The sequence below is a fragment of the Notolabrus celidotus genome, chromosome 19 (genome assembly GCF_009762535.1).
Source record: "Notolabrus celidotus isolate fNotCel1 chromosome 19, fNotCel1.pri, whole genome shotgun sequence".
Classification (NCBI taxonomy): Eukaryota; Metazoa; Chordata; class Actinopteri; order Labriformes; family Labridae; genus Notolabrus; species Notolabrus celidotus.
Genome location: NC_048290.1, coordinates 8,549,431 through 8,564,349, shown reverse-complemented (window position 1 = coordinate 8,564,349; position 14,919 = coordinate 8,549,431). Strand labels below are relative to the sequence as shown.

Here is a 14,919-nt window from a genome sequence, read left to right as displayed (position 1 = left end):
GAATCGGAGAAAGAGAGAATGAGATTTTTTTAAGAGAAACACCGAAACTCCATCAGCTTTAAGTTGGTCCCAGTGTCTCTGTTCCATGAAACAACTGATTTTAAGAAGCTGTTAAAACACGTGTCGAGGGAGTAAAGAGAGCAAATGGAATAATTTTCTTTGGAATAATTTATAAGGAGTGCTTTTCAAGGATGTTTTAAGCTCTATTTCTCGCTGTCTCCAACAGTTTATCTTGTGAAGTGCTTTCCTCGACTTCACTTCTGCCTTAATGTCTGAACGTTGCACCGCTCTGTGATACACAAGCAGCTTATACCTTGAATGCATACACATATGAAGCTGCAGCATGTAATAACTTTGTAATGAGCGTTTTAATGAGCTTTTAATCTCTTTAAATCCTACACAAAGACCAGACATAGTAAAGGAAAAAAACACGAGATCAAGCAGGAGTCAGTGTTTGGTACTCTTTTCTTTTCTCATCCTCCTCCTCCTCCTCCTCCTCCTCCTCCTCCTCCTCCTCCTCCTCCTCCTCTCGTCTTTTGTCTTTGCTGTTCTCTCTCAAAATCTTCTCACAATAAAATCTCAAAGGAGGACGCTTCAAAGTTGATTACCAGACAGACAAGAGGGGGAAAATAAGAAGTTGGACTTGACTGTGTGTATTTGGTGTGTACGTCTGTGTTTGTTTTATGTGTTTTTCTGCAGCTTAGCTCCAAACAGCCTCACTCACATCCTGTGGTTTCCTTCTGCACAGACTCCCAGCCAATCACAGCTCTTATCCCTGCACAACTAGAAACTCTACCCGGCTACATATGTCAAAATATGCTTCTCTTTTTTTCCCCTCTGCCTGAGCACAAAGAAAAAAAAAGAGACCCGACTTTCTTCCTTGTTACTTTACTTTTCCATTTGAACATTAGTTTCATTCCCTCATGCATACCAGGCTTAAACTCCTCTTTTTTTTTAACCTTTATGTGTATTACGTAACAACCTGATTCTCCTCTGTTCCTCCAGAGCTTCTCTGTGCCACCACATTTCTTACTTTCTCTCTCAAAGGCTTGAAAAAAAAGAAGCAGCTGAGAAATGTTCACGCCAGGACTTTTTATGTTTCCTCTCTAACTGACTCCCTGCAATCCTCCTCCCTCCTTAACTGGCTTTAATTTGCCTCCTTTCCTGCATGACATCACCTTTCCATACACACATAACATGAGACAATATTAATCATAAAGTGTTGGTTTAGTAAACAACCAGCCTATAAACATAATGAAAAGTGTGTGGGGGGAGAAAAATGCTAATGACTTATTTTATTATTTGAAAACAGCTCTGACCTTTCAGTGTTTGGGATCTCAGTGTAATGAAGCCAGTGTTCCTCGGCTACATGCCTACATAATAATCTGTGGAAAAATAAGATCTTGAGCGTGGAAACTTCAGCTTTATTGCGTTATCTCCAAACCTCTTTGCATTACCGTTCCTGCAGTCACACTCCTGTATTCGCTCTCCCTCAACACAAGGCAAATTTTATTGCTTCCATTTGCTTTTGTTTTCTGGATTTCCCCAGCGAATCAATGTTTACAGCCTCAGTGGCCTTGTTTTATGTCCTGCGATCCAGCAGACACACTCCTCTGCCATCCTTTCGCACTGTCTCGCTTCCTCCTCCTCCTCCTCTTCATCATGCGGCCTCAGCTGACCTCCCAGGTCCAGCTCTGGTCAAGCAGAACAATCAAATGTGTTCACCTCATATTACAAGTGCAACTGAGCTCTAAATCACACGAGCTATCATCCAGCAGGGATCATTATGTACTGTATATGTGCTCTCCCGCTGGCCAGCAGTCCTGTGTGCTATATGATCAGAGCATATGGTGTGTTGGCATCGAACAATACTAGTCACACTTCACACAACAAACAAAGAATAGAAGGAGGATTAAAATAGATTTTTATAGTAGTCTTAAAAACACTTTGTGGGCCAAGCATTGGAAGATGGTATTGAGCAACTCTTTGCTTCATCAACATCCTCATGCCTCTGAAAAACAAGAATGAACATGGATGCTGAAACAGCTGCTCTGTAAGGATGTGCTGAGGCAAAGCAGAGCTATGTGTTAATGTCAGCATTTGATTTGACACTTCCACAGCAATGCTAACATGCTCAGGTTCAGCATGCACGAAGCTTAGGCAAGGCAAGTTTATTTTTATAGCACACATCAGTAAAAAAGAACTCCTCAGACTGCTTCACATAAGATTTAGACTATATATCATGCAGGGAGCCATTAGCCTAGCAGTCTAAGCTTGCCCCATATACAGAGGCTGTAGTCCTCGTCGCAGCAGTCATAGGTTCGACTCCCAGCCATGATAATTTGCATATCTCCCCCCTGTATTTTCTGTGTCTCTTTAACTGTCCTATCAACTGAAGGCAAAATTGCCCCAAAATATATTTTTAAAAAGACATATACTGTATATGTATCATATATCAAAGGGCAGCAGAAACGTACTAAAAGAGGACTTTAAATTATTGACAATTCATCAAATCAAACAAAGAGAAAATTAAAACAGCTAAAGCAAAATGTTAAAACATGATGGGCGCTGTGAAATACATTTTTATAAGTTACATTGAGGTGCAATACATTAATAACATAGGGGCACCATTGGCCTAGAGGTTTAAGCAGCACCCCATATACAGAGGCTATAGTTCCTACTGCAGTGGGTCGCTGGTTCAATTCCCGGCCACAGCCATTTGGTGCATGTCTTCCCTCAATCTCTACTCCCCACATTTCCTGTCTCTCTTCAGCTGTCCTATTAAATAAAGGCAAAAATGCCCCAAAAAATAACTTAAAAAAAAAAAAAATCCTCTTTATCCTGGATTTAAAATAACTTAGATTTTCAGCAGTCCTAACATTTTATGGCTTCTCCTCCACGTTTGGTTCAGACTCTGGGGACAGAAAGTAGACCAGTCCCTGATGACCGGAGCAGTCTGGATGGTTAGTACTGCATGAGAAGATCACTAATGTAATTTGGCCCTAAATCATTCAAGGCTTTATAGACCAGCTGTAGTCATTTTAAATCTTTTCCCTGACGGCAGCTGCAGTCGTCTGATTGATTTTTTAGGGACACTTAAAAAAAAAGCACTTTTACGTTTATCAAGTCGACTGAGGATAAGTGCATGGACAAGTTTGTACTGCTGAGACATTAGTCTCTTAGTCTTTTGATTCTTAAAATACATTGTTCAGCTGATAGCAGAGTGGCTTTGTAATCGTCTTAATGTGGGTTTCAAAATTCAGGTCTGAGTTTGGGATAACACCCAGATCTTTGGCTTGGTCAGGAGTTTCAGCTGTAACGACTGGAACTTGATGTCTCCTCCTTGGTTCCCAAATCAACAGCCTCAGTTTAATCTTTGTTGAACTGGAGGAAATAAAATCAATACCAGTTTTGTTTTAAATGTGTCAAAACACTGTCTCATCTACTCTCCAAATAATAGAACATTTGTGATACAGGATCAATAAAGGACTTGGGTTGTTGAGGAAGCTTAATAATGTTATCAATATCAATAACAACAAGCAATCCCAATCCCTAAGCATGATAGTCACCAAATCTGAGGTAGGTCACCCAGCAGTTGTTGAGAAATCTCGTTCAAATGTTCCAAAATCACTAACATACACGGTCTGGGAAATATTAGTACAATATCTATACTGAACTTCATGACATTCTATGCTGCAGATGTTGAGATATACAGTCTTCGAGCTGTACTGCTTTTAACTGCAGCATGCCCACACAGAGCACAACCCGGCACATATGGCGTCCAGCTTACATGAACATCCAACATATATTATTCACCAGTGAGTCATGTTTTCCTTCAGCAAGGTATAGCCTGCACGCTCTCGCACACACACTCTCTCTGACAGTATTAACTGTTGTATAATCACATTTCCTGACCTATCAGGTGATCTGTCCTTCCCCTTCATCCTTCATTTTCCTCCCCTCTTCATCATTAACATCATCCTCTGTGTCAGAGCTGAACCGGCAGCATCGTTAGCCGCAAATTCAATAGCGAAGATTGTATGATTGGAGCGTAATGGATGATGGTTTCGCTGCGATACAGTGGCGCTGCAGTTTTTCAGTTGTAGGAAGTTGACTGTCAGAGGTTTTTGGAGAGAAGAAGTTGTGTTTTCAAACTCATATCTGGTTTAAAGAGGGAGCTGTGAGTCGACCTGTCAGTGTGTGAGTGATATTTGACAGACTGTCAGGCAGGGTTACTCTTCAGAATAAATCAACTTGATTTGAAGTTTAAACATTTAAAGATTTCCATCATGCTCTTCTTGCTGACTCCCACATTCATCCACCTACATTCTTAAACCCCCCACACAGACTCATCACACACTTACATGGGTGTTATTAAAAGACAAGCTCCATTTACAAAGGCCCTGTGTCCTTTCTCTAAGTTTGAACCTCCTGCTTGTTTCTTTCAGCTGCTTTTTTTGTGTTTGTCCGTCTGAAAGGTTGAATTATTGAGGATTTTATAAGAAGCTATTCTTTCAGAGACCTCAGTCAATCCGGAGACTGAAATGTTTTACTGATTTCTTTTTATCCGTCTTCACCTGTCGATCTGTAGAGCTCCCACTGGTTGTTTCTGAAATGTGTTTCTACCGATACTATTGAACAGGAACTTAGCGGGCTGTTTATGACTCATGCAGTATAAATCGCAGACACTGTGGGGCACATTTTTGCTTCAAAAACACCCTTACACTTTAGTCTCTATATTGATTTTCATGCAACTTAAAATTAACCCAGTAATAAACTTGCCTCAGCAGTGAGCAGCCTGAATCACATCTCTAAACCTATGCTCCCAATATCTTTATCATTTGAATACTTACATTCCTTCTGTAGTGTATCTCTAATTTTTAGGCAAACATTGGTTTGCATTTAGATGACAAAGTGAAGGAAACTGTGATCCTCAACAGCAAATCACTGTAAATATTGTTGCTGTAAGATCCATTTTCATTTTGGGGTGTAGTCTGAGCTTGTTCATCCACCTCAGTCATCCATGAGTGGACTGATAAGTGGGGCTATTTTATGTAAAAATCTCATTAATTTCTGCAATAGATGTCTGATGACTCACAGTAGGAGGACTTGCATATCTTTGATTGGCCCAGTTGAATAATCAGTACAAAACGTTAACAGCTGTACTTGAATGTGTCTGGTTCTTGGAGAAGTTGATAAGTTGAGAGGTTTATTACAACTCTCATGGTGCTTTTTAATGAAAACATCAACCAAAAAACAATTTAGTTTAGTGGCCACTATGGCCAAGTTGAAGAGAAAGATTTCACCGTTGGGTAAAACAATAAAACGATGACAAAAGTAACTCTCATCTTTTTTTTTCACACAACTTAAAAGTAAGAGGATTTTAAAGCAGCTGTGGTTCTCCCTTGCTCCTGGTATTTCTTTACTGCACCTGAGGCTCAGTGGTATTTCAGTATTCATTTCATTCCTTAAACTAATTGGAAAAAAAAACAGAATGTGATAGAAACTCAAAGGGATAGTTCACTTTTTTAAATGAAGGTTGTATGAGGCACTTAAAAAATAGTTGTATACCCACAGTAGATCCCGGTCAGCTGGGCCCTTTTGTTTGGAGATCTCCTGTGACTGCAGACAGGGTCAACAAACCCACAAAACTAATGTCTGTGTAATGTACCCTACATTTAGACATTTTTCAGCAATTCACTTAGTTGTCAGAAAGTCATTTGTTTTCGCTTGATTACTTAGAATAATTTTTATGATGATGATGATGGGATATACTAAAGTAGCAAATTCTCTTGCCATTTCAATGTAAATTTAAACTCAGCCTCACTGACTAGTCTTAAGGCACAGCTGATTTAAAATGGCTTAACACTGGGTGGCAGAATCTGCAGGTAAACAATGTCAAATAAGCCTGCCCTGTGTGGCTAAAGTTAGCAGAGCTAGCACCACAAGCCTAAGTCCTCCTTGCTGGTTAACGTCCACATGTCTTTGCTGGTTACACATTGCTCCAGTGGAGTGGTTATATGCAAGTTTAAGTTGACATAGCCTACATACAACCGCGCTGTGAGATTAATTCTATCAGCTGTGCTTGGGTAGGGCATAATAGCAGTACAGCTGTAGCCATTAACCAGAGCTTCAGTCCCAGCTAGTGGCGGACAGATTGCTGCTGTACAGTTTGGAAACAACATATAACCAATGTTTCAGGTATGCACAGTCTTAAAAAATGGTCCAGTTTTTTTCTCAAAGTGTCCTGATAGTTATGAATATTTTTGCGAATATTTATGTGGATCCTTCAGCATACACTTCAATTTGCTATAACATTAAAATGTTTTGCTATTTCAATCCAAAATTCTACAGGCTGTAATAGGCTAAAACATACAAAATCCCTAACAAGGATTTTAAATTCACTAGTCCCTGACACAGCTCCCTGATCCTCTAACTGTTGCCTCTCTTTGGTACAGGTGTGAGGACCCTCTCCTGCTCTTCCTCTTCCTCCTCTAAGCATCCCTCATTTCCCCGTCAGTCCGCTCAGGCAAACAAACAGAAACCCCAGAAAACCATCCATTGTCGCTTCCGTTCCCATCCCTGTCCCTCTTCTCGTTTGCTGCACCAGCCCGCCTCTTCTCCTTCTCTTCCTCCTCCTCCTCTTCTTCTTCTCCTCTCTGCCCCTTCTCCTCCCTCTATGTGAGTATGACTACTCATGACTACCAGCATGTGGAACCAGTGTTTTTTTTTGTGGCACAAGCATGAGGCCAGGCATGTGGTGGATGAACGGTCAATGAACAGTCAGTGCGTGGGTGTGGGTGTTTGTTGGGCTCGTGTGTCCGGCGCTGTCTCTGATAATGAATGCATAATAAAGTCCATTTCCATTCAGATGTGATTCTGCATACTCATAACCACATAAGCATTGAGTCAGCCGGCGAGTCACAAACGTCCTATGCATGGAAACACTTGCTGTGTTGTTGCCTCACTTTGCTGACTGTAAACACTTGTTTTTGTTCAGCATACTTTTGCTTAAATAGAAAAAATGTTCCTGTCAAGATCTGGTATTATTTTGTCAGCGGAGGTTCCACCTGAACAGTAAAGCTGTCACAGCAGAGGCAGACGTACCTCTTGATTTACCTGCCCTACACACACTTTGTCACTACAGAGTTTGTGTTATACTTGAGTGTGTTTCTTTATATGCATGTTTTACACGACTGAACCTACCCATAAAACAGTCCTCCTGATACAGAAGGTGTTTAGCCAAGAATTATACATCAGTGGTGTCAAAAGCTAGACAGTAGCCACTCAAAGCGCAGCATAGGTGAAATTGCAAATTCACATTTTAATCTATAAGTCTCAGAAATAGTGTTCTAATACATAAAAATGTAATCCAGATTAAAAAAAAAGAATAAGGATCATGTAAAAACATGTAATGGGGTAATAGCGCTCCACTCTCTTTTAAAAGTTCATAATAATACCAGTCATTGAGCTTTAAGTCCGAGTCGGTCTCTAGTCCCAAGTGAACAAGTCAAAGTCACTAAAGAAGAATCTTAATGGAGTCCAGGTTGAGACTACACTTAATGCCTAGTCTCCATTACCTGAGTGTAAGTCCAAGTCAATTCTTGAGTCCCCAGTGTACAAGTCCCAGTCACTAAAATCCAAATTAAGTCTGTGTTGAGACTCCAGTACTTGAGCACAAATCTGTGTCAGGTTCCCATTACCTACTCCGTGTCTAGTTTCGGCTACCCAAGTCTGAGTCCAAGTCAAGTCTCGAGTCCCCATTGTTTAAGTCCAAGTCGCCAAAGAATCAGAGTCAAGTCCAAGTAAAATCCCCATTACCCGATTCAGAGTCTGTGTCGAGTCCATTACTGGAGTCCAAGTGTGCTTTGTGTCCCCATTATTACCTGTGTCCAAGTTGAAACTTGAGCCCGAGTCACCAAAGAAGAATATGAGTAAGTAAGTGTTTAGTCTGCATGACCTGAGTCTGAATCCAAGTTGGGTCCCCTTTACCTGAGTCAGAGTTGAGTCTTGGAGCCCCCAGTCAAAGTTACCATAGAAGAATCTGAGTCAAGTCCCTGTTGAGCCCCCTTTTACCTGAGTTTAAGTTGAGTACTCATTACCTGAAGCCAAATCCAAGTTAAGCCCCTGTTACCAGAAGCAGAGTCAGAGTCCCCCCATTGAGGGGGGAATACATCAACATTTACTTTCTACTGTATGAGCCTTGACTAACTGTGTGTGACCTTTGAGATGTGTGGAAACCATATTTCAGTTCACATTTATCACGATTGATGGCACCTCTTAGACACGCTGACAGGAGCTGATACTGAACTAGATGGCATGTGAATGCCTCAGCAGGGCAACATGTGCTAGCTCTTGTGCAAGATTGGATACAATTATTCTGGCCTTATACATAGCAACTACCTGAAACAACAAAATAGTCTTGATCAATAGATAAGTTTGAGTTCTGACTTCTTTCCACCTCCCGAGTCGTAATGCAGCTAGTGCTCTTTGAGTCTAAGTCAAGTCAGCAGTCCTCGAGTCCAAGGGGAGTCATGAGTCCTGAAAATCAGTACTTGAGTTAGACTGGAGTCTGAGTCCTGGCTCCAGTAATACAACACTGGACTGAAATACAAGTACATGTAAATTTGATTTTAAATAGTTAGTTAATATTTAATTTCACACCTAAATCAGTGACTTCTTTCATTCTGCAGGAATGCATTCAGATTTGCTTCTTTATCTGAGTTATGAAGTTTACACGAGCTGTCACAAGTAGTCCGGCCTAAACAAGCCCCCGGTGATCTCCTGCAGAGTGACTAGTTTTATCGCATCGTGGTTTAACGAGCAGTGGAAGATTTAAGTGCTGTGGTTCGTATTTTAAATGAATGAAACAGGCTGAATGGAGAGACGAAGATGGAGTAATAAAAGAAAGGGTAGAAGAACTGAGAGAAAAGACACAGCAGAGGGAGATAAGTCAGTTAAGTGAAGAGGAGTGTCAGTGTGATAGAAGAGGGAAGTGCTGACTCAGAGTTATGATAATGGGGCGGCCTGCTCCTTGATCCAGCTGCAAATTCATCTCCACAGCTCAGCAGTGAAGAAGAAGAAGAAGCAACCACAGCTGAAAGCAGCTCTTCATGAAAGACTCTAATACACAAGGGAAGGAAACAGAACACAGTATCCATCACACAGGAACACCATGTGGGCATCTCACTCACACATTGTCACATGTGTTATGTAATCACTGAAATTTACCAAATCCTGTTTCCTGACAAAGACTTTGTTGGCAAAATTGGAAATCGAAGTAGGAGCACTGCCAAAACTACGAAGACAAAGATTTATAGCACAGTCAGTGAAAAGGTAGGCAGTTTTTGTAGTTGGAGACATTCAGTGTTGTGCCAGTTCACACTATAAATGAGCCAGCTCAAAGTTCAGTTCACACAGATTAAAATTAACTAGTTCACATTCTTAGTCTATTTTCAATTTATTTTGAATTAAAGTTCATGGTCCAAAAAATGAAGTATTACACATACATTTTTTTCAAATTGCAACCATAATCTTTTTCAGTAGAGCCTCCTATGTTTCAGCCCCCATCCTTCAATCATTGACATGTCCTAATCTACATGAATTACTTTATTCTACTATAGAATCATAGACAGGCATTAAGTGTAAAGACAAGAAAATCTGGAGCTTTAAAAACTGAGAAACACACATATAACTCTACAATCTGTCAGCTGAATATTTGACTAAAGGATCTGACTTTAACACCACAATACACAGGGAAAATCTCCTTAAAAACAAGGGCTAAGGGTAAAGAAACATAGAACAAACAAACACTAAAAGTGAACTATTTATCACTCCGAAAAAGCTACACCTCTCTCAAACCATACCAGTTTTTAGCTCATTGGGATCTGTCATGATTTGTTCATAAAACTCCCTCAGATTTCCACAACAGCTGGCTTCACAGGTACCACTTACTACTTCTAGATTGATAGGCGCATAAGCCATGCCAAATGCCTATCAGGTGAAACAAATAGGACTCTGGCTTCAGTCAAGACAGCACTCTGGTAACTCTGGTTCTTCATACCTCTCGGATTCTCCTGGAACTATGCTCACGATCCCATTCATGAGTTGTAAACTGAGCTGTTCAATTCACCGTTGACTGAAATATGAGCGCGTTCACACACAACACTGGATTAATTGTGCCATAAATAGGCGTAAATCTTGGGAACATCATGCTAAAATTGCAATAATTGGGGTAAATACAACATCGGTTCTTAATTTGACTTGTGTCAGCACCAAAGTCAGTAGGCCTCTTCACAGAGGGGACCATGAATTTAAAGAAGACATTCCCCAGTAATACATGTCCAGATATAGAATCTGCACCACAGTGGTTGACACATCTGACAACCACATCCCCATTCCTATATCAAAAGCTTCCACCATGATTAGAATAGAAACTGTGTCCTCTATGTGTGGCATTGGAGTCAGAGTTCAACTTTGCTTTTACCCCTCAGTCCTGCATGGGCCATCTGTCAGCAGCAGCAAACAGAGGATAATCATCTCTGGAGACAGATCCTCTGCACCATTACCACCAGCCTGTCATTACTGCAACTATCAACACCAACATCCTACAGAAGCGGAGACAGTAAATACATCAGCCAGTCACATAAGTTCATTACAGAGACCAGGAATCAACCACAGACCGGATCTCACAGGGGAACGAAGTTAGCCGCCACCAGTACAATACAGATGGGAGGAGCCAGGGAGGAATTGAGGCTTGTTAGCGAGTGTGTGTCAGGACTCATTTTCCAGCAGGATGGTCGCGATTGTGTGTGGTTGTTGCGCGCGCTGGTGCTTGTCAAGCCATTTCTGTGGTACAATCAAGGAGGCAGCCATGGAGCTATTTCTGGACTGGAAGGAGGGGGAAAGCCTGTAGCTCTTTTCTCGCTTCCTTGCCACCCACTCTTTTTTTAATCTTCGGTTCTCTTTCTTTGCCCGTCCTTCTATTTTCACAACAGGGGAGCTGCTGGATGTAGATAAATCCCCAGAGAGCTTAAACAACAGGGAGCCGCAGAGAAAAGAGAGTTACTGTGTTGTGTAGCGACAGTTTGAGCCACATTATGCTGAGTTAATGGGGTATAATGTGACTGATGGAGGGGAAAACTAGCTTGGGGCTTATTCATGTACATAAAAATGTAAATTAGCTTAATTAGAGGAATTAAATGTATCTGCTTTAATGTCTAAAAGTTAACATTTTTAGACTTAACTAACCAGTATGTCTGTTTTCTTCTGGCAGGTGTAAACAGATCATCCCCAAACTCGACCCACCTCCGCCCTCCTTGAACCGAAAGCGAGCCAGCAGGATGTTGTCACCGGGGTCAGAGGTCACAGCTGCGTCCACTCCCGGAGAGGTCACCGCTAACGAAGCCGCCACCAGCCGCAGCAGCAGCCTCTCTTTCCCGGACGTCACCCCCAGCTCCTTGTCGTCGGCCGACTTCCACTCCCTCTGCAACGGCGAAAGTAGCTCCTGCTCAGCCAGCGAGGACTCCGGCGTGCGCTCCGAGACCAAATCCCTGTTCTCGCCAATGAGAGATGATGACGACCTGTTCGGAGACCGCGGGACGTTCATGACAGCATCCAGTGGCTGCGACAGCCCGCTTGAGGACAGATGTGAAGCAGCTTTCCCCTCCTCTGAACCCCCTACTCTGGTCTCAGATTCGGACACCTGTGAGCACCCACAGCCCTTCTCCTCGCCCATGAATGATACCTGCCTTCACATCAGCTTCTCAGAGGATGAGCTGCTGGAGAGCAACCAGGAAGACGCTAATATCCCCCAGAGGAGCTAGACGGAGACATTCCAGTCCTTCAATCAGATTTTAATGCAATACTTATTATCAGACCCCTCTATGTTTGCACTGGGAACTTGAATTATTCCGTCCACTTGTGACACACTGCAGACAAACAGTAGCATATACCAGTTACTGAAAATAATCCATGGTATGAATTATTAGCCAACGTACAGATTTAGTATTTTTGTAATGAATTTAATGATTAATTTACTTTCTAGAGACTAGAATGTTAAGCAGAATATATGTAGCAGCTCTGGCACTGTTAAGGTCACTCGTAATTTACGTTAGAACTCAAAGGCAATGAGGGAACACATTTTATTTTTGCTAGTAGTCAACATGACAATGTTATTTTATATGATGCTCCTCTGTGGTGCAAAGACAAAGGGATGCATGATGTTAGTGATGTTGGGAAGAGCCTCGTCTCCTGTAAAGCACCTCACTGAATGATGGATGGAAAGAAAAGAACAAGAAAGTCAGATGAAAGGAAAAAGGGATGATAGATAGTTTTTGGTTTATACACATCCATTTGAGGCTGTGTAGTGTGTTTTCTATTACCAAGGTTGAGTGGGTTTTAGTATGTTTCATGCTACTTCTGTTTGGGTTCATCAGCGCTGGGAAAAGAAGTGGAATAGACGAGTGGAATTTAAATTCTGTTCTAGATTGTTTAGTTAATGGGTTCAGTCCTTCAAAATAAAAGGCTCTCAAAAAAAGATTTGGGTTCTGAGAAAGAAGTCCAGGGACAAAGCAAACCATCAAAAAGATCCACATTAAGAGCTAATGGCCTTTAAAGCTGTGGGTCGCAGCTGTCTGAGTGGGGAGTCTGTTATAAAATAAACCTACAGACTCAATGGGAAGAAGAGTGGGTAATGAAAGAGGACCTCAGAGAGGCAGCATGTCACATGGATATTTTTTTTTCTCTTCAGCCTTTTACTTAGTGAAAGATTGAATAACTCACAAATTTGTTCCTTTTACAGCCATCAAGACAAATTAGGCTGAAATGTTTACATAATTATTTTTGACCATGATTAAAGTAAACATTGGGAATATTGTTAAGCTAAGGCTAGGTCCACACTTATTCAGATATTTCAAAAAAATATTTTTTTGTATCTCCTTTTTTAAAATGTGTCCACATGAGAGGCGTCTCTGATTATTTCCCTGACCACATGACAACAAAGAAACTGTTGAAAACACCTGCATTAGCCTGTCAAGCTAGCAGGTGGTGAGGCTGTGTAATTAGTCCATCACATCAAACACCACAGAAGAACATTGAGAGCTTGTGGATGAAGTGTCTACTTGAGTGAGCGGTAATTGTAAACATCCTTGAACTGTTTACATTGTAATGAATTAAAAACTATTATTCACCCTCCCACTACAGCATAAGGAACCGCGTGGTTTCCTTCTATGCATGCAATTAAACCTAACAGTACAGATCAAATGTAAACAAACCGATAGCCTGCCAAAATTTTCCCAAAATTTTGTTTTTTGCCATCCACTTGAAAATGACAAAACAGAGTTTTGAAAAATCTCCACCTTGGAAGGTTTTTTGATAACCTCTGTTTAGGTGTGGATGTAAGGACAAAATGCAGAGACAGAACTATGTTTTGAAAAATATCCACATATGTGTGATAGGGCATTAGTCAGCTGCAAGAATGTTAAAGCTCCTGTGGGGAACTTTCAGTTGGTGGTGTTGATTTTGGTGCTCCCCGTGGTCACAGCTGAAATGTTTATTAAAAGAAATATCATATTGCTTTTATTTACTGCCAGATGCACGACTCAATAAGATTCAAAAATGTGTCTTTTTGTGCACTGTGCTTTTTTCTTTTTTTTTAGCTTCTACATCACCCACAGCAGTGGTTTCAGGGATTAACATTTACTTCATAGAAATAGTCAGTCTTGATGCTGATAGTCTTGTTTGCTTTTGTAAGTCATAAAGAAGCATGGATATTAATTTCAGTCAGTTTGTTTGTCAGCTAAAAACTCCTCACTGGAGCTTTAATTTGCATAAGGGGAAAAAACACCAGAAATATTTCCTTGCAGCTTCTGAATCCTGAGCATTCTCAGATATTGAATACAAAAAATATATTTGTGTTATTAACTGACATTTTATGGTTTAAGCACTAAATCCATGGGGAGAATGGTTAAGGAAACATATCAGAATAGCTTGTTTCAGCAAGTGAGTTGAACGTGTAGAGGTGTTCATTTTCCGATGTGCATGTGATACGATTGTATCACACTGTAAGTGTTTCTTTTTTTTATCTAAGCGCACAGGTGTAACCTTTGACAAGTAGAAGTGGCAACAAATGGTCGTTAGTGAAAAAGCAGCAGATGTGTTGGGAGAAGAGAGGGTGTAAAGGTGCAGGTGCAGATGCGAGAAGCCTATGTTCGAAGCATTTGGCACCCAGGTACGAGGCTTTTCTCAACATCACGAGTGGCAGGGAGCTGTGACAGCAATAACACATGGATGAACAAAATAAATAAAAGGACTAGTTGAAGAATTCACCTGTTCTTTATTGTTTCCAATATAATAATACACAAACACGTCTTTTTACCTTCTGCATTCTCTGTTTTATATCACTTTTTGTGATTTTCCTTGTTTGCTGTGCTCTAAACATAATTCTACCTGCTGAGACTGAGTCATCGGAGAAAGAACAGGCTTTATTCTGCAAGTCTGAAACAGGTTCAGTTGAGGTAATCATAGAAAGTAGCTCACAGTTGGATTCAAGTCTTTGGGTAAAAATGCAAATATTAAAAAACAAAAAATGTTTTTCTCTCTGGTTATAATAGTAACAAGCTCTGCCCTTTTAGTTTGGAATAATTACATCCCCTTACATTCACATTTGGCATTATAACTGTGTTGCAAAAACTTCCTGACATTTTCAAGTCTTGTCGAGACGTTCTGTCGCTTTCTGTTAAGTTTTTATAGCAGAGTTCTTCTGTGCTGTCCCCGAGCGTACACAGCCCGCCTCTGCAGTGTACACTGTCGTTTCAAGGCAGGAACTGGTGACTGACAGGCTTGATGCGTTCAGGGCCTCAGAGAGTTGCAGTAATGACAGTAGAAGCAAATAGGAAATTCTGCAGCTCAAAGGTATTA

The 14,919-nt window shown here is 41.0% G+C and overlaps 1 protein-coding gene across 2 annotated transcripts in view; it reads left to right on the top strand.

Moving 5' to 3' along the window:
- Window positions 1-14,325, top strand: part of si:dkey-34e4.1 (carboxyl-terminal PDZ ligand of neuronal nitric oxide synthase protein) — a 67,343-nt gene extending 53,018 nt beyond the window's left edge. The window contains exon 11 of one of the 2 annotated variants that reach the window (XM_034710347.1): window positions 11,276-14,325. In XM_034710347.1, the coding sequence (XP_034566238.1) occupies window positions 11,276-11,825 (550 nt within the window). In that variant the 3' untranslated portion in view covers window positions 11,826-14,325. Of the gene's footprint in view, window positions 1-6,458; window positions 6,854-11,275 lie in introns of those variants that run through there. The other variant, XM_034710348.1, reaches the window with a different exon arrangement.
- Window positions 14,326-14,919: the final 594 nt, after the last annotated feature.